At 29.6% G+C, this 25,317-nt stretch overlaps 1 protein-coding gene across 1 annotated transcript; it reads right to left on the reverse strand.

Annotated features, from left to right (window-relative positions):
* Positions 1-8,753: 8,753 nt before the first annotated feature.
* LOC129959919 (flavin-containing monooxygenase 5-like) lies at positions 8,754-24,401 on the reverse strand. Its single transcript, XM_056072821.1, has 3 exons — positions 24,281-24,401; positions 15,590-16,231; positions 8,754-10,558 (listed from the first exon to the last, which is right to left on the reverse strand). The coding sequence occupies exons 2-3, from the start codon at positions 16,220-16,222 to the stop codon at positions 9,386-9,388; spliced, it is 1,806 nt and encodes a 601-aa protein (XP_055928796.1). The 5' UTR covers positions 16,223-16,231; positions 24,281-24,401; the 3' UTR covers positions 8,754-9,385.
* Between the last annotated feature and the right edge of the window lie 916 nt (positions 24,402-25,317).

A 25,317-nucleotide genomic window follows, 5' to 3' on the forward strand; every position in this document is an offset into this window, starting at 1 on the left:
TATAGAGGCCGTGTAATCTAACTTATTCAAATCAAAATCAAATATTGTATAAATTAAATTTGGAACTTTATTCTAGAGATATTCCTAATTACCATTTCAAGTTATTTATTTCGCTATTTTATAACTCTAAAAAATTAGATGCTTTATAATTAAAAAAAATATATTCCCTGCTTTTATAATATTATTTAGAGTATGTTAAAACAACTTGTCTTTTTATTTACTATTTTGCTTAAAGTTACTTTCAGATTTTAGCTGCATCCTTTTTTTATACGTGAAATATTGAAATCGACATTTTAGAAAGGGACTTGCGATTACATTTTGTCAAAATTTGCTACATGAAACTTCTGAATAAAAATTAAATTAAAATCATTAAAAAATATTGGGTTTTAAAAATTTGAAGGGAAAAAGGGGCCAAGAGATTTGCATTGCCTGAGGGCCCCTGGAAGGTTTAATTAGGTCCTGAATTCTTCTGAAATTGGAAATAACCATTGTTTGAAATATGGAAAGCGAGTGATTAAATACAGGCTAAATTCCTCATATCTCTTGTTTTGTAAACCTTGTGGGAAAGAAAACATAGATTATGAACAAAAACTTTTAGTAAAAGTGTAGATATATGTTGTTGAAAAGTGCATTACTAAAGCTTCATTCATCACGAGTTTTGACAACTCATTTTACATTTACATGTTCTTACGAACGATCTTTAAAAAAATTTAAATAGTTTAGAAAACATAGAATTTAAATACTTAGAAAACATAGTTTATGAATAAAAACTTATAGTAAAAGTGTATATATAAGTTGTTGAAAAGTGCATTACTAAACCTTCATTCATCACGAGTTTTGACAACTCATTTTACATTTACATGTTCTTACGAACGATCTTTAAAAAAATTTAAATTGCTGAAGAATATATACTACATATATTAATGTATGAATTAATTTTTTTTATTCTGCTTTATTTTTAAGCACGAGATTTTGGTTATCGTTTAATAGTGCATTCAGAAGAAAATTAAATTTGAATTCAACTAACCTCTCTTATAGTAGCAAATGATCAGTTAGTGAAATATTGATATATTTCTGTGTCATTAGGCTCTCTCTTTTTATGCACTTTGTACTTACAATATTTCATATACAAAATAAAAAGTCATATAACGGAAAAATAATTTATCCTTATCAGAGTACATATTTAAAAAAAATGTCAGAACAATGAAATTAAATCTACGATGATAACCAGAAAGATTTAAATTTGTAATACCGCTTCTACTCTGGGCATTGATTTTTTGAAACTGATATAACACGCCATCTCATGGAAACCTAACATTCGTACTTGGATATTTTCTCACTTCTTATGGCATTTCAAGAATTGCTTTTGGAACTATTCTCTCCTTAGAAATCATTCTAATGCCAATTACCTCATTTAATTGTACTTCAAACGTAAGAAACAACTTTTTTTTAAGTGCCTCTATTTAAATAACATATAACTAAATAACATTGGAACTTGTTGAATTAAACAAACGAATCAAGACGAAATAAAGCAAAAACTGATTAAGCCAAAACTTTTTCGCTTAATGAAGATCGTTATATTTACGCAAAGTAAATTATTTTCTAAAATATAGAAGAAATGATTTTTGTTTCAAAGTAGATACAATAATTATATGAGAAGAAATATCAATGGTCCTTGATTTTTATCATACATTTTTGAATAAATTAATTGAAAAGCAATTTATCTTTCATAAAAGACAAATTGAAAAGTATTCGGAATGTATTAAAAAGCATGAAATTGTATTAAAGAACTTGTCATTAAGTATTTAAAATTGCATTAAACGTCATGTTAAATTTCGCCAAATCTGACACAGTTAGATAACGTTTAAAATGTTGTAACTTATTGTGGGACTGATTCTTAACTGTAAACAAGATCATTGATTGACAGCTTTAAGATCGGTACCGAAAAGACATGCAACCTTGTCTATCGGTGGTTGTGTCCGACCTACACTTCCAAAAGAAGGGATGTAAAGGAGGGAAAGAAGGGTGACCGCCGCAGACGGATGTTAAAAGCCAGAAGCAGACTTACAGCCTAAGGGTAGTAATTCTCCCATTTCCTATACGGCAACGTCGTGATGTTTCGGAGTTCCACGATGTGACAAAGTGGTCACGAGCACCTCCACATCATAATTTGGAATAAATACTTTAATTTGTTAATTTAGGGGAAAATTAGATTTAATTGAAACTAGTTTAGACGAGCGCAATAAAGCTCTAACGTCATGAAATTTGGTATTTAATTATTATTATTATTTATGATATAATTAATTGATTAAAAATAATATAAAGATTATTTATGGGGTAAAAAAGAACTTTAATGGATTTACGTTGCACGTGCCTTTTCTATGGGGGCTGGATTTAATTGGGCTGTTTAAAAAATTTCCAGAAAAATTTTTCGCGCGTGTAAAATTTTCGAAGAACTTAATTGACATTCTTTTGATAAATTCCGAAACAGGTTCAATTTTGAGGTCGTTATGGATTATTTTTCCTCTGACATTCCAGGGTGCGTCAACAATTTTCCTCAGTTGTCTGTTTTGAAAAACCAGCAACTTCTTAATGTTTCCGGCGGATGTGGCCCTACAAATTTAAGAGCCGTACATCAGAATTGGTCTTAAATAGCTTTGTAGAGCAGAAGCTTGAGCCTAATCGATAGCTTGCTCCACGGAGAAATTAAGCTATTGAGTTTAATACCTATTCTAGTAGCTTTGGAGAGGGCTGCTTTAATATGACTATTAAAGCTTAATTTTGCGTCTAAAACTAACCCTAGGTATTTATATTCTTTTACGAAGGGGACGGGTTGGCCGAAAATTTGGATGGGGGCTAGATCAGGCATTACCAATTTTTTAGAAAATAGGAGGCACGCGCATTTATTTGGGTTGACTTTTATTTTCCAGCTGATGAGCCAGCACTGTAAAGCGGTCATGTATTGTTGTATGTTTGCAATGATTGTGTGTGGATCCCTATGCTGTGTGAGAATGGTGGTATCGTCTGCAAAAATTGCTAAATGACAATTACTAGCTCTAGGTAGATCGTTAACATAAATGTTAAAACGAGTAGGAGAAAGTAAACTCCCTTGCGCACAGCCGCTCAGGATTGGTCTGGGGGATGAAATTACTTCGCTTACTCTTACCCGAAAATTACGAGAGAGTAGGTACGAGCGTAAACTTTTGACAAATTGCGCCGAAAATTCAAATCTCATGCATTTGAATAAAAGCCCTTTATGCCAAATTTTATCAAAGGCTTTGGCTACGTCCAGAAAAAGTGCAATTTTGGTTTGGGATTTCACAAAGCCGTTGTGAATCAATTCTGTAACACGAATTAGCTGATGATTCTTGATTTTCCGAAATCCAAATTGTTCGGAAATTATTATATTATTGTGGAATTGATTCAGGCGTTTGAGAATCACAGATTTGTACACTTTGCTCAAGCTACTGAGTAACGAGATGGGATGAAAATTTTGAGATAAAGTCAAATCAGAGTTTGGCTTTGGAATAGGGACAACCACAGCTGTTTTCCAGCAGTCAGGAAAATAACTAAGTTCCATTAGTTTGTTTATTAAAAAAGTTAAATATAAAATAAATCTAGGCGGAAGATTTTTAATCATGCGAATTGTAACTAGGTCCAATCCTGGCGATTTATTCGGCTTAACGTTTTTCATAAATTTTATGATCTCCGTCGGCTGAACGGGCTCGGGATTGTTTACATGTTCATGCGTCAAAAAATTCTCCAGTTGATCTGTGACGTATTTCGTCAGGGGAGGTTTTGACAGCCACGCTTCCGCGTGTGGCGCAAACTGGTCTTGTAGGCTGTCCGCTAAAACTTCCGCCTTTTCTATTGGAGCAAGGGGGGGGGATTGAAGAGAATGGTTTTCTGAGAAAGGAGGAGTGGCACCGAAGTCCGCGCGTGTCAAGGTTTTCTATATAACTGTTCAGCTCGCCGTTGCTCGAAGTGAGCTACTTTTAACCCTTTTATCTCATCCTGGGTTCTGCTAAGTTCCGTTCTCACTTGAGGGTCGCGAGAACGTTGCTAAAGTCTTCGCAGGTAATTTCGCAGCTTAATTTTGTTTTGGATTTCTAAAGGATGCTTCTCTGGAGATTTATTAAATTTTGGTTTTGAGGCTTCTGCGAGTGCCTCCGTTAGAGTTTTTCTTAGACTAGACTCCGTTAGAATTTTTCCTATAATTGAGGTTATAAAGGGATAGGAAGAAATCTATGAATAGGTTGAAAAGTGAACTGACCGGTTATTCTTAGAATTATAGAATCATTGAAATCCTTCGAAACCGCATATTACTGTGATTGGGGTTATTCATAGGAAATGTTTGTAAGTGAGAATTGCTGCTTGTTTGATAGTGACTTTACGACTTTCAAATATCGGTTACTTTGCATTTGACATTATCAGTTTCCCATAAAGATAATTTAATAGTAAGACTAATTGACTATAACGTGATTTTCTCTTGCCATTCATTCTCATAGCGTCATCTATTGGCAGAATATAGATATAAAGAGAAAATTTTAAAGAAATAATATTTTTTTCTTTATTTTAACTTTTGGAGAAAATACTTTATACCAATAAATAAATTAAATAAACAGTTTTGAAAAAATTAAATTAAAAATTTAGCTCAAATATATAAATTAAGTTAATCGCATTTTACTTAAATTAATAAATTAAGTATTAGTTACTATTATTACATTCTAGTACAATATACTCCCGAATATCCGGCCAAATGTGGCCGAAGGACAGGCCGGATAACAAAAAAACAAACAAAAACAACAACAACAACAACAAAAAAAAAAACGGATAGGGCCGGAGTTCTATGAAACCATTTCTTTGCCCGCCCATACCAGAAGACAAAGTTTTTACACCAAACGTATTACGTAATACGTTTTTTCTAGCTTCTTCTTTAGTACTAAGTCCTCCATTTATCTCAAACCACGTAGAATGTGAACACGGCCGTGGCCCGGTGAATGATAGAAGCAGCTGCCGGTAACGTGCCGAGTTAAAATAGAATTCTCTGTACTGGTGGTTTATATACTGCTGCACTGCACGTTTCAAGAATTTAATGGAGAAAAAGGAAGTTAAAGGATATAAAATATTCACATTTTAACATAAATTCCGTAATCTACACTATGTACACTCAAAAACATTAAGCATACCCCAAGAACAATTTACGAATACTGTGCGTACTGTGCAGTTATAATCATTGACAGTGGCAACAGTTGAAGTCCGTTACACACAGATGAAACAATGAACAACGAGCAGAACGCTGCTCTTTTTGTGTCACAACTTGTATTTTACGCACAACATGTAGGAGGATCGTAGCGGACGCCCTCTTCCAACGTCTTGGAAATGTTGCCTTACCTTCCTCATTTAATTACGATAAAAGAAAACAAGCCAGATAATAGTTAACCGGATACTCGGGAGTGTACTGTATTAATGATAATTAATAATTTTTAATTAAAAGTGTGATTGAAATAACAGTTATTTCGAAGTAATTTTTTAAAATAACAATAGCATAAATTTTTGTTATTCATAAAATCGTGGTTTATTCATCTCTAGAATGGACTGATCCACGGTTTGGGTTCGAGAATATAAAGAAAGCAGCTGTTTTAAATAGCGGGGATATTTTACGAACTGTTATTATATAACCAATATCAAAAAATCACAAATATCAGCGATCGAAACTATTTACGGAGATACCTGATTCAATCATTGATCGCTTAGTCAGCGATCAATGATTGAATCGATCAATATCGAATCGATTGAAGTAACAATCGATTCTATATGCTCATTTGTCCAATCCAGTTGAACCGATAACAAGAATTCATCCATGCATTGGGAAAGGACCTTACACACTGACGCAGTTCCAAGAAAAGACTACCAAAGCAGCTGTGACGAAACTTATTGATTGCATTCTGAGATCCTTCCATTTCTCAAACAGGTAGACAGAAGCTCCTCAGAAATCACCGTTTGATAATGATCATCGCTGGAAGCAATAAGCTATTAATTTCATCGTACGTAAACAAGATTTCTGTTGCTGTTGTTGTGACTTATGGCGCACAACATTATTATTATTCGATTGTCAGTCATGTGCACCCCCATGTGTAAACCCTACATATTATTTTATTTTTTCAGATAAATTTTCAACAAGAGAAACGTACACAGAGTGTATTAAAAGAATCATAAAATTCCATTTATTACAAAACATTTGTTAGCACAATAAGTGAATTTTCAAATTAGCATTTTTAAATGTTCAAATTAGTGTTACATTTTTTTTATTTCTGTTGTGAAGTACTTAGCCATGTTAGATAGAAAATTTTTAATAAATTGATATCGTATAGGGTATAGCTAAATGTAGTGTTTGCGGCTCTCAAAACTATATAGTTTTAGGAGTTAAAAAAACTTAACACAAAAGTTAATATATTGTTTCGATAATATAAATAATATTTATGTTTAATAGTAATAATTTCATATTTAAAAATAAATATTTAATTTCCAAATTTTGTTCAATAAATCATAAAGGGTTTTAAAGAAAGTAATATGGAATTGTACCCACCACCCCTTTAAATATTTTATCTTTTGACAAGTTAATTTAATAAAGATTCACATGTACACTCAGTACATTTAATAATTTGCGAAAAGATCTGTCTTCTATTGCTTAGCGTTTCAACTACATAATTTACAATTAAAAACACATTATGGTGGTACTTGTAAGAATTTTATGATTTATAGTTTATTTAATTCATTGGGGGAGGGGGGAATCTAGCTGAGCCTATGAGATGCTCTTATATAATCCGTATAGCACATAAAATTAATTTACCCGATGTTTTTAAAAATTTCATTATTATTATATAAGTTATATAATTTTGAGATTTGATTCTTGTATGATATTAAGAAAATTCCAATAAATCCGAGAACTTAAATGCAATAATAATGTCTATATTTGTTGTTACCATGCAAGTTATTAAAAATTGAAAGCCATTAAAAAACAATAAATCAGCTTTATTCCACTGAGAACATTTATCGAAGCATCCGAATCGCCTCAGACGTCAAACTGAGTCGAGGCACTGATACATTTTTATTATTGTTCTACCTTATGCAATAAAATTTGCTCGTTCTATCATTTTTTAAAATTTTATTTATAAGTTCCAATAAGAAATATGAATTTTCAAGCATATGAATTATTTCTGTTGCTCACATTGTTCATAAAAATGATTCTAAAAATAAAGAAAAATTTGAAATTCCTTATATACAGCACCGCATGAAAAAGCTTAGTAATTAATGGGAGATTTGAGAAATTTAAAACAAAACAATGGCTTTAACATTCTTTCATGCTAAGTTAGATTAATTGGATATTTGGAGATTATTTCCTGCAAATGAAATGTTTTGAAATGTTATATTCTGAATTTATAGACGGTAAAAATTTCTTAAAAATATTTCATAAAGGAAATACAATTTATAACGTAATGATTTAAAATGAGGCAATTTCTTACTGGCTTAAAAAAGTGTATACATGAAACACAATTAAGCAGCCAAGGGTAAATTTTTCTGAATATTTTTATTGAGAATTGAGTTTCTGAAAAAGAGAGGAAAAAAAGAAAACAAAGGGGAAAAAAAATGACTAATATCTTCCCAACATGGAATTGGTAATAATGGATGGTACTACTCTAAAAGAAGTAAAGGTCACCGATTTTGTTTATTCATAGATCTTGTGACTCCTACTTTTTTTCTTCATAAAAGTTTTAATATTTTTGAACTTTTCATAATTTATCTTAGAAATCTTTCAATATTAATTTGAGGCGTGTTAGAGGGAAAGTATTTTTTAAATACTTCTTCTGCTCCTAAAATTATTTACCAATTGTTAATTTAACAACGAAGAGATAAATTATAAGCAGATAAATGTTTTAACAACTAATTTAACGTTATTAATCTCACAATCAGATTAAGCTTATTGAAATGCCATGATTTTGAAAATGTGGATCGCTGAAAATATACAAGCTTTTTTTTCAAACTTGACAGCCACAATTTTTCAAAATTATTTTACATATTTTCTATCGTTGAGAATAACAAATTTCGAGTTAATGTGCAAATCAAGATAGGATCATGTTGTTGAATAAGGAAAAGTAACTGTAATTCAGTTTCAAATATTTGACTGAATTTCGTATATGCTTTATTTGTAATATTATCTTGGGAATAAACCAAATTTCTGTGTTAAGATGATTTATTGTGCAGTTGCATAGTTTTTGAAATTTGAAAGCAATCTAAAATCCCTCCCTCCCCCTTCCTAAAAAATATGCATTCGTAATTAGATTTCTATAATTCGCAAATGCTAATACCCATTGATAAACTTTTTTTCAATCCCATGCTAATTCTTTAACTATTTTATGCTTTGAAAGCTGTTTCAATCTAAGAGTTTGTTATTGAATGAGAATATTTGAAAAAAAAAAAAAAAGAATCAGATTTAGTGCAAAAAAAAAAAAAAAAAAAAAACTTTTTTTTAAAGTTTTTCAAGTATTAAAAAATATACATATGTGCAGAATTATTTTGTATTACTTTATACTATTTAATCTAAACGACCTTTAAAAAGTTGTTTAGCTTAAAACTTGCGTTTAGAAGAATGCCGTTCTATCTATCTATCTATCTATTTATATCTATATCTATCTATCTATCTATCTATATATATATATATATATATATATATATATATATATCAAATTACTAATCCAAAAACCTACTTTATAATGCTAATAATTTTGCGCTTTTATGCATGTGTGTGTAATTCTTAGCTTTATTATGTGTACAAACATTCTAGAGTTAAATTATTGTTTGGACATGAGAATTTTTCGGAGAAAAACTGAAATTACTTTCTAGATGGAAATTTCTTTTATTAGGAAGCAATTGTCATCTTATGGATTCAATATGGACAACTACACCTAAATACTTATAATTTACTATCTAAAATCGAATTTACGGCAATCCATAGCACAATTTACTTAACAGGGATAAATTAATTTCAGACAAATATATCATCCAATTTTTTTTTCTGTATAGTTTAGAGAAAACAACTATATCGTGTATTTTGTTATTTATTTCATAACGACGTCGAACTGGATTCATATAAACTATGTTTCTTCATTTGAAAATTATTGAAGCTCTTATACGTTATGTAATGGCATTTTATTTTATCGAGTTAAACGGGCTTATTATTTTTCATGCTTAATATGCTTGCTAACAATTTAATTAGCATTGCTTGAACCATAACAAAAATTTGGGCTACATTGTTATAGAATTCTACAGTCTCTGTGAATATGTTTTCCTGTTTCATTTGCCTCTAATCCTTCTTTTGTGCTTACTAAACTTTTATTAAAAATGTTACGGTTGTCAGAAATATAGGGACAAATAATGTTATCAAATAGCTGGGAAGAAATCCTTGAAATTTCACCAAGAAAGGCAATATAATTAAGCTTAAAAGATATTTTTTGTATAATCCTTGGCAACTCATAATGAGAGAAAATACCAAAGCACAAAAAATAAACTTCAAAGAAGTTTCAGCTTGAGTCAACCAAAAGGCCATTAATAAAATTATAGCAAAATATTTAAAATACGATTTTGTAATTAATGATTTTTTTGTTGATGTGATTTGTCCTCTAGATAGTGGAAAGCGAACTCTCTCTGGAGCAGTGAGAATTGCTTCTCTTGCTCCTTCCCATTTATGAGGACCTTCGAGTCTATACTGATATGGTAGAGATGGGCCAAAAATGAGTGCCCAAAATAATTTGGGATCAGTGACGAGTATTTTCCATATATTTGGCTTACAACGCATTTCGGTAGCTATTTCATCCATATATTCAATGTAATCGACTCTGATCGACATTTTATCTGACGGTGCATATCTCTGAAGGTTTCTTTCGTGGCGATTTTGAATGTCTTCTATCATCTTTTCCTTAGTCGGAAGTTTACATTTGCCACTGATCACTTGGGCAGCATAACGGCATTGCATTTCTCCAAGAGGAAAGCCTGGTCCAAATGGCAAAATGAATCCAAGGATAGCCAGCGTTGCATGCTTTAACTGGGGAGGAAATATGCATTTATATAAATGGATTACATTATTTTCGACAGCCAGTGTACCTTTCTCAAGAAATGGAAATTGCCACTGATATCCTGTGGCCATTATGACCGCATCTATCTCGGTGACATGCGTTTCGTTTTCAAAGATAACTCCCTTTTCGGTAAAGCATTTGATATCTTTACGTAAGACAACCGAACCTGATAATAGTTTCAATTGAATAATATCATTTATGGATGGATCTTTGGCTAAAGCTGGATAATGCGGGCGAAGATTATACAGAAAGTGACTAAATTTTTTGTTAATTTGACATGTTTCCAAATACCAGCTGAGCGCTTTGTAGCCAACCAAAGACCGAATGATACTGACGTATCTGCGAAGCACTGTGTAGTCGAATGGTAATCCGTATGATCCAATTCTTGGAAGAATCCAAGCTCCATTTCGTGTACTTAGATATACCTGAAATAAAAGGAATAATGTTTATTTCAAAATATCTAAACAAATCTCTTGAATATAAATGAAAAACTGTCTATTGAAAATACTCACATTTGTTGTAAAATAGTAAAACCACCATAATAAAGAGATATATCATCATTTTTGTATTTTGTTATTATTTTTCAAACAGATAAAATGATACCAATTTCTTTTATCTACTGACAAGTAAACTCTAATGCTTACCCTTCTGTATTTTTTTTGTAAAGAATAGCATCCTAAATTCATTTTCGCATTTAAAATACATGTGCACAATTTAATTCACATATTTCTCTGTATATTTTTAATATTATTGAGTGTCGTATTCTGAATCATTACTATTCATCTGCTATGCAAATTCTAGTTACTAATACATTTATAGTAATGGCCAAAGAAAACATTTCATCTCATAGTCTAAGACAGATTAATCTGACAATGCTAAAAAAACGGTGCGGCTACCTCATGCCAGAAAGACTAGTTCATGTTTCTACGTGTCTTATAATTACTCTCTATCTGATTTTGGCTATGATCAGCGGCAGATTTATTCTTTTAACTATGGACAAGTCAACTGATTTATATGATTTCGCTTTCAAAACAAAAAGGGGAAGTTGCTGGATGGAATAACTTTTTTTTTTTTTTTTTTTTGCATATTACATTTAAACCCAAATTCTTTCATTTTCAGTTTGATTATCAACCAAGTTTTCATTTTCGCTTTTAAATATACCCCCGGAGGGCACTTCAGACAAGAGGATGAAAAGCTTTTGGAATGGTTGTTGTTCTTCGCCCCCTCTGGTGGGTGCATAAATGGTGTGAGGTGGCTACATTCTTCCGATGTCTGGACGTGCCTCCTACAAAGGGGTTGTACCATGACCGGTGACCCTTAGGACTCAACCTTAGTTCCCGCCAATGTTGGTCCGATCCATCAGACTTTTCTGTGTACCTTCGGGCGGAGCGGAGTATTCAGCAATGATTTACTTTTTAAACTTGAAGAATACCGACTTAATCAAAAACGTGTTAAAATATTTAAATTTATAAATAAAAAGTAAAATGTGGAAAAAAAAAAAAGAATAATGAATTTATTACATCAATTATTTTTTCATATTGTTATATTGTGATCAAGAAAACGTGAAATTTCAATATTTAAAATTAATAATAATTAAAGTATCAACACTCAGTAATGATAAAATTTGAACTGTGTATATTATACACTAGCGTTAAATTACAATAAATATAGAAATGGACGATAAATTTAAAATTATGTATATAAAATTTTTCATTCACTATAGTCTTAAGTTGACCTATCTTGGAGTATAGTTTTTTCCTACACAATATATGAGGCTGACGTAGCTAGTTAAAGGATAACGCAATAGGAAAAGCGATGTTTCAATGATGTATTCCTTTTACAAACCGCTAAAAATAACCTTCTTTTCAAGCAATATTATATTTACAAAGTCATATTCATATGACGAATGTTTGTGATGCGGTTATAGTGGTCAATGTTGTTCTGTCAGATTACATAATTTATTGCTAGTTTGTACTATATCCTTTCAGGGTAAAATGTATCCTTTTCCAGAATTTTTTTTTTAAAAAAATTCTTATATAGTCTGATATTTATCATTACATTAATATTTCGGTTAAGAATAAAGGATTACTATTAGTATTTGCAGCTTACACTTCCAGGTTCATCTTCATTTACCATCATAATAAACACCATCTCTTTATCATCATCAAAATTTAACTTTAAAACTAATACAACTGTTTTAAATTCTCCAATTAAGAAAATCTAGCCTTTTCTATCGACTTTATTACCCTCCCCCGCGCCTACAATTATCTTTCAATCATTTTTGATTCTCTATCAGATGAATATAATAGAGTTTGATTTCCTTCTTTTACAGGGTGCGGCAGAAAAACTCGGACAAACAATTTTTAGTGTAACTTTATTAAATATATATATATATATATATATATATATATATATATATATATATATATAACAAATACTACTAATAATAGACTTTTACTAATAAATAAATTCAATCGGTATCAAAGTGGCCGCCTTTTGCAGCGATGCAGAGGCACAAACGCTTATTGAATTTATCAGCAATGGGCCGCAAGTCTTCTACCTTTTATCTACCCCATTCCTGTCGAAGCGATAGTTCTAGAGAGTCCAAACTTTTTTATGGTTTAATACAAGCCCTAGATTCCAAAATGGACCATACACGGTAAGTTCATAAGATTGAGATTCGACGAATTTTGTGCCAACTCCCCAGATGATATTACGTCCGAAAAATGCGCCTTGCACCACTCTTGTGTCTTTTTGGCCTTGTGAGCTGGTGCGGAATCTTGTAGAAACGTTCACTTTACTTTTCTGAAGAGCATTTTAGCTCTTGGAAGTACAAAAGCTTCTGGAATGTCCCACTGGTGCAATTTTTGATTTATTTGAAAGCCCTCATCCACAAAACCCCGAGGTATTTTGCCGCTTGCGCAAATTCGGCCCGATACAGTGAGCGGCTTAGGATGTCGGCGATGTTCAACAATTGCTGAAATGCTTGGAATGTCTACAGACCAGATCCAATCGTTTTGGGAGTTATGAGCTCTTTGAGCTATAAAGAGCTTCGCATTAATGAAGAATCTTCCCAGCTCTGACATGTGGCCGGCCTCGAAAAGTTTTCGGCATCGTTAGAGCTGCACGAGTTTATTTTCTTCAGTGAGAAGCTGAACTTTTTGGAACTTAGTCCAAGCTCTGTTTTTGCCTTTCGTCTCACTGATCGGTCACTTATTTCCATTTCACGAGCGATCTTTCTCAGGGAAACCATCGGATTTGCGTATACACATTAAGCAAACGAACGATCTCACTCTGTTGTTTTCATTGCTCTAAAATAGCAGATCTTTTGCTTGACATTGTAAAAAACCAAAAAATAATACGTAAACTAAAAGATACATTATAAAATATCTTGTAATTGAAGTGGCAGACAAAAAGAAATGAACACAAATTAGTTAACATCTATTCTATAACGCAATAACTTTGTCCGAGGGTTGTTTTTTTTTTTCCTCACCCTGTAACACCGAGGACATAGAATATTAAAAAAAATCACTTCATCTAAACTGGTTTATAATTTTTAGGGAATGGGTCCGAATGGGATGGATTAAGTTCAAATATTTCTTCTTTCACTCAAGAATCCATTTTCGTTAGAAAAATTTTCATCACTTGGAATATTTGAATAATAATGGGAATCACTGAACCATTAATAAAAAGGGAAATTCAAATGAAACTAGTCATTTGGAAAATTTTAATAAAATGCTTTTTGTCAAGAGTATTTTCTCAAATATTTTTGTACTAGTTGCCTTTGGCGACCAGCTGGTTAACCAGCTGTCTGAAATTTTTAGTTAAATATTTATGTACCTTAGTCTCTTAATTGTTTCTTCAGGAAAATATTTTTTAACTTCGAATTTTGATAGTCATATAATTCATATTATTATAGAAGCCTTACGATATTCACTGCATACTATTACTACATTGCATTACATATCTCTAATTTTCCGTTTGCTCCCGTAAGATTTAAATTTAAATTTGAAATGGAAGAGAAAAGGCTTCAATAAATGCGAAAACTTTTTATTTTTTTGTTCAAACCAAGCCTATTTTTGAAAGTATGACTACAGAAAATCGAATTCTTCAGCACTGTAATCTTATGTACACTACAGAAAATTTTTTAAATAATTTATGCAATATTTCCAATAATTTTCAATAAAAAAAATTTTCGGATTCATCATGAAGCTTAGTTTTACCTTCAAAAAGATTTAAATGCTGTAAATAATATTTTATTTTACTTCATTCAATAAATGTATTTCTAGAAACAATTATGAAGTCTAAATTTTATGCAGTCCTTCGATCCCATAAATCATATTCAGTGAAATTATCTTGATAGTCTAACGTTTCAGTCTTCTGAGATCAAGCCTGACTGAGTTATAAAGCTTTTAATATCATTATTTTAGGACAATCAACAATTACATAATTTTAGATAATCAGTATTGGGGTATGTCCAAGCGGAATGGAGCATTACCTTCAAAAGGTCGATGGAGGGGACTTATTTTTATGGAACAGAATTATTCAAAATTTCATAACTGCAATTTAATTGCAAAAAAGAGGAACTTCTTTCTTTATAATACTAATGTCTCAAGAATACTTTATTAAGTATGAATTACAGCAGAGGATCCCTATAGAAATTTAAAATTCGTTATTCATCAGAACTGATTCAATCTACCTAAAATATAATTATTTATTTCATTTAGGTCATGTTTATTAGATAATTTTAATTTTTAAAAATTTTAATTTGATGTAAAAATTATATTTGTGTGATAATATGTTCGGAAGTTATCGCGAAGGAACTCCGAAATTTCGCTTAATTTGTATTCAAATTATTTTTTAAAAATTAATTTTAATTAAAAAAAATCGTTCCTAGGAGCACATTCCCTGCCTCCGAGATATATGTGACAAATTTGGTAGCTGTAAATCAAAGAATCGGGCGGGTCAACACACACACACACATTTATTTTTATTATAAGCATTAGAAAGATAATTTATAAGTATTAGTCTATAGAAAGAAGGCACATTAAAATTTCGACCAGCCCCACCAGTGTTTAGCACCATTCTTTCATCCCGTCAATATCTTCAATGCAAGAAACTTCTTTAGAGGCCTGCACACCTTGTTATTTCTTTTGAACCATTATTTTGCACCTATCAAGAGTGGACAAAAATGCAGTGTTTACAGCGCGATATCGTTAGTTGCGCTTGCCAATGAAAATATTAATTAAATAATATTCTTTCTTAGTAAACAATGGGTGAGAGATCTCCGAATATCCACTTAAAAATGGTAAAAGAAAGTCGCAACAACCAGAAAATTATTTTTACATTGTTATTTACGTTGTTTATTACGTTACGGAAAATATTTTTACCTTGTTATTTTTTAGTTATCATATAGCTACACTTAATAGAATTTAAAGTAACTTTAAAATTATTACCTGTGAAGCAACATTGCTAATTTCCACAGCAGCATCCAACCCAGAACAGCCAATTCCAATGACTACTACCTTTTTGTCTTGGAATTTATCCACTCTCTTTAAACTATGAGAATGCATAATTGTTCCGCGAAACTTATCCATTCCAGGATAATGACCCATCTTAGGATAAGTTATATGACCGACGGCTAGCCAAACGACATCAAAAACTTCTTCCGTCACTTCTCCAGTTTCCGTATTTTTCACTGTAACTTCCCATCTCCCTGTTTCTTCGTAATCATTCGAGCGCTTCACTTGAGTGACTTCTCTGTTGAAAACCATGTGCTTCAAACAGTCGAATTTTTCTGCCATTTCTGTCATCAATTTGAGCAATTCATGATGCCTCAAGTAATTCGGATAATTTTTGTCAGGCACGTAGTTAGAGAGAGCCCCCATTTCTTTACTGTGATTTATGATTGTGGTTGGCATTATGGAAGGAATGCCCATTGGAGTTTCTTCTCTGTAATACCATGTGCCGCCAAAGTTGGAAGTTTTTTCATAGCATACGGGATCATACCCTTCTTCCTTCAAGCATTTTATAGAGCATAATCCACTGAAGCCTCCTCCAATAACGAGAATTTTCCTTTTGGATGCCATGTTCTTTACCTAAAAATATAAGTAAATGTTAAATGAAAGTTACATACATTTATGATTTGTCAAAACATCTTTCAAAATAGAAACAAAATATGCAGCTATTTATTTGGAAATGATGATATTGAATGGATTGAATAGTTTAATTACCATTCAAGAAATGATGTTCATTCCAAAGATATATCATAAACTGAATGATTGGACTGCCATGGAAAACATACTTCATTACGAACTTTCATCCAGGTTTTCTTCCAAAGAGGTAAATCCTATCGTCGGTAGCGGAGCTTTTAATCATAACGCCTCTATTACAGGGCCTTAAACAGAACCCAGAACCTGCTTAATTCAGCGATAACTTCTTTTCTTCGTTCTGGCTCAATGGTAATAAGGAAGATAATTTCCAGATGGTACGAAATATTATAGAAATTTTTAACTAAAGGAACATGCATATTTTACCAAATACCAAAATATCAAAATGAGCCCAAACACTTATATATTGCCTACATATTCTGGAATAAATTTAAAAAATTCACTTAAACTTCAAAATCGCGCCAAAGGAGTTGATTTACCCTTATACGCAGAAGAGAAAATTGGTATTTTAATGATTCATCTTATATTTCTCAACATAAAAGTTAACTAATTGATCACACGAGTTAAAAAATTACCGAGAATAAGAGTTATGAGATAATTACACTTAATTAATCGATTCTCATATTTCGATTTGAAGTGAAATATTTCAAACAGTTGTGTCACAGTTCGAAGTGAGCTGTGGTGTCAGTGTCGTTAAGTGTTTGTGAATCAGACTAGATACATTGAAATAATCAAGAAAAAGAGAAATTATAGGTAATTTAATATGGTTTGATTCAGAAGATAAGAATTATTAGTTAAGGGAAAGAGAAACAAAGGGAACTGTCGGTTTTGGATTAGATTAACTATGGATGTTTTTTTAATGCTAACACTGAATTATTTACTTTGAAATTATATTAAATATTAAGAGAAATGATCGGCAGCCTTTAAAACATTTTTCTAAATATAAATGTGTGCTATAAGGTAGTGAAAACGTGGTTTTTAATACTGTCTACTTTTCTGTATATTTTCGGAATATTGTTGGAATAATTAAAATTTTTTAATCATTCAATAAATGATATCGTAACAAAGATTAAGCATTTATCAACGCTTTATGAATATTAAGCTGAAATAGACATAACCAAATAAATTCACTTTATATTTTAAGAGATAATTTTCTGAGAAAGAAGGTTTTCTTTTACAAACATACTAATAAAGTTGGAAAGATAATGCCACTTAGGTTTAGCAGTACTTCTAACATAATCTTCAGTATTTGTTTATATATATCTCGCTGTTTGAAGTGATTATAATGAAAATTAAACTATTATTTATGTGGTGTTTAGAACTAATTTCATGGAAGATACTTTTACCTTTCTTTTTCAAATGGAAGTTAAAAAAATATATTTGCTGAGTCATAAAACTAGAAAACACAGACAATAATGACAGTCATTTTTTGGATAATATTTAGAAACGGAATCAAGATATTTTCAAAACATTGAATTATCATTTCTAAGAATGATATGGGAAAAAACGATAAATATGACGTAAAATATTATGAAAGTTTTATTTTCATGATGAGTGCGTTCCTGAAAAATAAGAGGCGTTATAGTTAACTTTATTTTTAATGCTTGTTCATTTTATTTAAGGGTTGATAGTTAAATTCATGTCCTCATTATTGGATCATTTTTAATTCAATAATTTGGAAAGAATTTCTCTTTAGATATAGTTTCTAGATCAAGAATATTATAAAAACGTGAACTTATTACCGAAGAGTTTTCTTTTTCTTTTATTGCCTGATTCAAAACAAGGCTAAGCCATATTTGATGCAAGCGCCTAAGGCTAGAAAATTATACTTGCGTTTTTATTCCAATAGTTCTTTACGAGATACCTAAATAAAGTGAATTTATTCAATTAGCTGTACATGAATTCATATTAATGTCGTGCAAATGATTCTAGTCGAATAGATGTGAATTTTCATTTTATTTAATACGCGTTTACACTAAATTGTGTATTTATTATAAATATATGGATATTTTAGCATGCCATAATTATGTTACAGAAATTCGAATATTTGAACTTATGATTGAATATAAAATTTTTTTAACGTAAAAAAAGAAAAAATCTGTCAGTGTAATGCTAGACTATTGGAAATTCTTTATGTTGTTAGAAAATCTATCTCACTTATTGCATTGAAATAACGGAAAACAATAAGTTTATAGGAACAAAAATGAAGTTTCGCTTATCAAAAATCTATTAATTATTATATTAATGATTACTGACTGACTTTTATTATATCTATTAATGACTGGCTTTTTGTGGTAGGTAAATGAAATCAAAGGCTATCTATTTTTTTTCTCATATATTTGTGTCTTTCAGAAAAAAAAAAAAAAAAATTTGAAAATCATATTTTCTTGCAAATGATAATACCGAACTTAGAATAGCAACTTTTAAAGGATTATTTGCAGGTATCGCGTACGAATTAATATGTTATTTGCAAGTACTATGAAATACAATATGTAAGAATTATAGAATTTATTTTTTGCACTTGAGGTTATAAAGTATAATATTCATTTACTAGATCTTAATCAGAAATTTTCGTTTCCATTTAATCTGATTTTTACGTTTCTCACTATTCTGATAAAAGCTAAGAATCGTCTAACAGACATCTTACTCAACACACAGGAATTTAACCATCTGCTTGCAGTGCTGTAGTCTTAAAATCAACAGTCTTCCTTTACAAATTTCAAACGTGCAATGAAAGCCTGTTGAATAAGTTGCCATTGGAATTTAAACCAACAATTGAGGTTAAGAATTTCCTTATATCTTTGTATGTAAGTGGCGTAATTGGCAAAGTGTCTATTTCTTTTGTACTCACAGGTTTGTAAAATATAACATTTTATTAGATTTTTATTTCATTTCTACGAGGCAAATTAGTTATTTTGAATAAACCTGATCCTAAAAATTCCCCTTGCAAGCCTCTAAAATAAAGAGGAAAATTACTTGTTTCGAGGACATTTAAGTTATTCCTATAAAAGAAATATTAGCTTAAACAGAATGCACAGTACTTATAAACATTTTTTTTTTCCATAGCTACAATATCATCAAACAACATTAGCCAGAAATAAAAATATCTTTATTGTTGACTAAAAACAAATGACAGATTTATTGAAGCTGTTTGAATTCAAGCAAAGTGATGAAAATTATGCTTAAAAAATCTTTTTTTATTTAAAAAAAATAGTGAGAAAATGTAAGACAGCTGAATTAGTCACTGTTCATCGGTAAATTATATTTTATTTGTAGTGTTTCAGTTGTAAATAAAGTTTTATTCGTAGTCTCAGTGCTTGCAAATAACATTATTCACTTTTAAAGTATGACATTTTTCACCGAGTAAACATTTTGCATTAATTGAATTTACAAAATTATCTACTTATATTATAAAGAATCTATGCTAAGCTTTATAAAGATGTTTTTTTTATAAAAGATTTTAAATAATTACAAAATATTATTTTTCATCCATGATGAAATTTCATAAAAATATATCATGAATTCCATTAAAGAAATGCAATGTTTGCGAAGTTTTATGATTTCTTTTATTGTATGACTTTAAGATCGAAACCATATTCTTAATTTTTTCATGAATCTCTTTTTGGAAGAATATTCCGATTAATAAAGAATATTCCGATTAATGAAGTAGAATATTCCTATTAATAAAATTCCGAAACCATATTCTCAATATTTTCATGAATCTCTTTTTGGAAGAATATTCCGATTAATAAAGAATATTCCGATTAATGAAGTAGGAAAATCGATTCGAGTACCTGTCTATCAAATAAACACATCTACTTGGCATTGAGTGATATGTTTGAGATCATCGATTCCATTCAATCTGGGTTTTGAGGGTCATTTTTCATGCGGTTTGGAAACTGGAGAATGGAATGCTAGTTCATGACCTGAGCACGATTCAAAATGAAGAGGGTTGTCCCCTTTATTGCATATTATATTAAGGAATTCAATTATAAATGGCATTCCTTTTGATCATCAAAAGCAATCAAACGCCAAAATGCCATTTTCTTAAAGTCATCTGTACTTCACTCGTCATAAATAATTAGGGAAACCGTCATACTTTGATTTCGAATTCCTCAAACACTGGAAGAAAATTTAAATGCAACTATAATTTCGACATTATCGATTGCATGAAAATAATAAAGTTTCAATTTTAACATACTTATTTATTTCTAAGATAATTTTAACATACTTATTTGCAACAGAACTTAAATATAGGAGCTCTGTGTATCAAACTGTCAACATCTCAGTTTAATGTTTGATTAACCTAAAAGTAAAATTTCTAGCATTTGTATGTTAGAATATAGTATTTTTAGACATTTTTCGCGACTGCAAATTTTAGTTAGCTGTTAGAAGGAAATCTAGACTGAAAAAAATTGACATACATAAATCTGTACTAATAATTAAAGATGATTGTGTGTGCGACTGTGTATGTGCTGGCGTTCTATAGGCCAGATTGTTTGACCTAGACATACCAAACTTGTTACATATATGCTTTGAAGGGTAACAATATGCACCTTGGAGTAACGTTTTGTAAATTTTAATTAATTAAATATTCAAAAAAATTTTGCGTTTTTTCGTGATAATTTCCCAAAATATTTCAGCACAAAAACATTTTTTATATCATCTAAAAATTCAAAAAATATCTTTTGTATGATACCAGTTTTATTACCATATATTTTTCAAATAATTTAAAAATAATTTAAGCATCTTTTGCGATAAAGTATATAATTGTAGAAGTGAAACTCAAATCGTTTTCATTGTTGCTACTAATATTTTATCCTTTTTTTTTCTATTATTTGTGATCCAGAAATAAAAATGTGGCTTATTTTTCCAAGCTGAGGAAGTTTGAAAGCATACTTTTAATAAAGTTTAGATGTTTTTACTGTTGAGGTTAAGCTTCATAATCAAGCAACGGTGAAAACATTTGAAAGTGCGCTTATTTTAAACACTTGGACACATTTTCTTGTGATATAATGTTTATTGGTTATATGTTTTTACTATTGAGGTTAAGCTTCATAATCAAGCAACGGTGAAAACATTTGAAAGTGCGCTTATTTTAAACACTTGGACACATTTTCTTGTGATATAATGTTTATTGGGTATATGTTTTTACTATTGAGGTTAAGCTTCATAATCAAGCAACGGTGAAAACATTTGAAAGTGCGCTTATTTTAAACATTTGGACAGATTTTCTTGTGATATAACTGGATGTATGGAAATGTGTAGCACAATGAAAAGAACGTTGTGTCTTCTAAGAGTACGAGTTATATGTCTATAAAAATTTGAATTAAAAAAAAACATTTTACTGAGGAAAACAGCAGGAATAAGTTACAAAAATATTTAATTGAACTTTATAACAACATTAATCTTAGAGAACTTATTAATCGTCAAAGGCAGCTAACAGTATTTCATGTTTCTAAAAAAAAAAGGAATGTTAAAAATTGATATAATAATTGCATTTTCTTTAGTCTTAACTTAATGGTGTGTTTGAAACAAAAGCTTTTATATGTCATATTTCAAAACCTTTTCATAATGAACTATGTGTATCAATAATAATAAAATGAAAAAAGCCAGTTGTTTGCTGAGCTATAACTTGTAAATCAATAGTTAAATAACTGGTGCACATTATTATTACTCCAATAAAAAATAAATAAAAAAAACTAGAAAGATATTAATAACAGCCTCATGGTTGCTGAAAAAATGAAAAATGTTTGAAAACAATAAAAAGATGAGACATAAACGATTTATGTAATTTATTTCGACACTTGGACATTAATTTTTAATTTGTTCCTTTATTTTAATATATGACAGCTATTACAGCAATCGATATTATTTGATGCCAATAAATTTCCAAACTATGAATACTTTGAAGCTGATTTTCCTTATGAATATGTACATTTTTAATAAGAAAAAATAAATATAAGAAATTTTCGACTCGCATAGAAATTTAAAACTAACAAAGGACAATAGGAAATCTGGTCAATGTCTTTGTTTTGGGAAACAGATTTATCCGGAAAAATATTTTATACGCTGAGCAAATTTTATTTTAATGTTTCCATTCTAAACACTTAGCATATCTTCTCTATTAGCATCATTCTTATACCGAGAAAAATATTATTTGAAGTGATACTTTCCAAAATTAAATCATGGTTATAAAGACTGCTGCCTTTATATAATATAAATAATTTTTAATAAAATAAAAATCATATCACAGCTTAAAAAGATTCAAATATGAAATTGTGTCGAATGTTTAGTTTCAGATGCTCCGAGAATCTTGCTATCAAATATTTTTCAGATAAATAATTATAAATTTCGAGCATCTCAAATTATATTTAAATTTCACCAAAAATTTTTATAAAATCTGCAAATGTTTTGGACCCAAAGAGTCCGAAAAAAGCGGGGAATTGACAAAATTTTATAAAAGATTTTTTTTTATTATTGAAATAGTTTCTCTTTGTATATATCATATACAAAAATAGTTAATCATAGTTTTATAGTTTTATATTTTAATACGCGGATTAATTTGAAGGTTTGCAATATTTTAATACATTTTATATACATCTTACCGAAAAGTGCAGAAATTACCAACAAACTTTTATTGCAATATGAAAAATAATATATTTAACTGCCAAACAAATTTTTAGTCTAATTACTGAGAAATTGAGAAATTTTATTTGAACGTACCATTAAACTATTAGATTTTAATAAGAACATTTTGCTGAATTTGTCGCTTCGATTTTCGTTGGTTTCGAGACACTGTCATTTTGAAAAAATGAGAATGAGAAAAAAAAAAAAAAAAAAAAAAAGAGTAAAGAATGAGAAAATTTGAAGGGGGGAAAAAAAAGAATGAGAGTTGAAATATGCAATTTTATTATATCTAAGACGTTTCGTCGCATTAAAATTAATGCTATATTTCAATATTTTTGTATGCTCATATACGACATTTTATAATTTCAAATTACTTACTTCTACATCATCAGATTTTACTGCAAATATTTAAAAATAATTCTTTATATATATATATAAAATTTGATAAAATTATGCTATTATTATTTTATTAATTTTCAGTATTATTATAATTTTGTGTTAATAATACTTTGTGTCTCTTATTTTATTACATTCGCGTGTTCTTACTGCTTGTATTTATTACTGCTTTGTGTTATAATTAAGATTTTACCTTTTTATTTATATATATATGCATGTATAAAGGAGTCGTAGTGAAAAAAAAAACTTTAGTTATTTTTGTTTTAATATATTACTGAAAACAGATTAAATTAAGAATTTCAAATCATGGTTAAAGTGATTATTTTTAAGAAATTCTAATTGAAACAGTAGTAATAGAGCTTCGAAAGTAAAATTACCCCAATTTTGATGAAACAGAAATCTTTTAGAGATATCAAAATTACTTGGTAAAAAAAAGGTGAAGGTAAAAGTTAACGATTAGATTTTGTGAGAGATTTTTTCGACATACAAGTTAAAATTGAAATGGGTTTATTTTAAGAAATTAATTGAAATAGCGATTTTTTTTGATAATAAAGCATTTAAAAAAAGCGTCAAAAAGGAAATAATGGGTTTATTCAGTATATTAAAAATCGTTTTTATTTATTTATTTGTGGTTATGCGCTACAGAAATTTTCGTTTATAGTGTCAAGTGACTCAAAATAACACAAATAAAAGAAAATAACAAGAAAAAAATGAATGAAATATGAATTAAATTAATCCAAAATATTACCAATAAGAGAAGTCACAAATCAAAGAGAAAGTATAAATTTTGTATCTTGGAAACGGTAAATTTTAAGCTCGCTTTGTTTCTTATATATTTCGAAATGTTAATTACTGTTAGAAACTAAAGATAAAGTTAAAGAATTAAATACAAGAAAAACTGTTATTAATATAGTTTGAGTGTTCATTCATTAATGCACTTTAAGTACTTACCGAAACAAAGTGAACCTTAAGAAAAGGAACAAGTGAACCTTAAGAAAAGGAATGAGCCAAGTGCAGTAGCAAGGAAAAAGTGAAGAGCATCGAAGTGATGCTTCTCATTTATATGAGGAAACTCTACCTACTATATCTTGTTCTCATTTTCACCCTCGAAGAAAACATGCTTCTCCGAAAATCTGATAGTGACATTTCATTTGAAGTTATTTTGGTGCGATTTCGTCATTTTGTCTAAACATAAAATAAGAAATTTCATAAAAATAATTATAAAAACTCATTTTTATTCTTGTACTCTTGATTTTTTTTAAAAAAATTGATTATTCGTTATTTCTGATACTTTATTTATAATTCATTTAAAAGAAAAGTTATGGAATCTAGATATTATTTTTTTTCTCAAATTCATTATGATAGTATCTCTGGAACATGTTCAAAATTTAATTAAATTATTTGATAATTAGATTCTGAAAATATTGGAATAGCGTATTCATATCGAGAATATACAAATGTGAAAAATTTCAAAATTCTAGGTCACTGAGAAATGAGTGGAAAATCAATTCATATTTCCCTCTTTAGAAACAAGAAACAAGCCAAATTAAATAAAAGAGAGTACCGAATAAATAAATCGAAGAAATTTCAATTTAGTTTTTTGCAAATATATTGAAAACTAGATGCTTGTTTACTTCTGTTCCTTACGTTCAATTGGATTTATAAAAATTACAAATTATCAATGGGAAAATTGAAAATTCATATTCTGTTATTTAACATGAGCATTTCATGAATTTCTTTGAAGAGGAAATTTAATAATCGACTGTTCACTCACGTTTTGATGTGTTTAAAATTTTAAATTTTGCATAATTGTTTGCTATCGATGATAACACACTGCTTTATTTTCAAAGTTTAATTATTAGTCAATTAATATAATTAAAAGAATTTAGATTTAATAACACCACCTGGTGGTGAAGTTGAAAAAAAATTGATTCCAAGGCTCTATTATATTTAAAACAATGAATTATAAATTCGAGATTAGAAAGTAG

Source organism: Argiope bruennichi, chromosome X2, assembly GCF_947563725.1.
Source record: "Argiope bruennichi chromosome X2, qqArgBrue1.1, whole genome shotgun sequence".
NCBI lineage: Eukaryota > Metazoa > Arthropoda > Arachnida > Araneae > Araneidae > Argiope > Argiope bruennichi.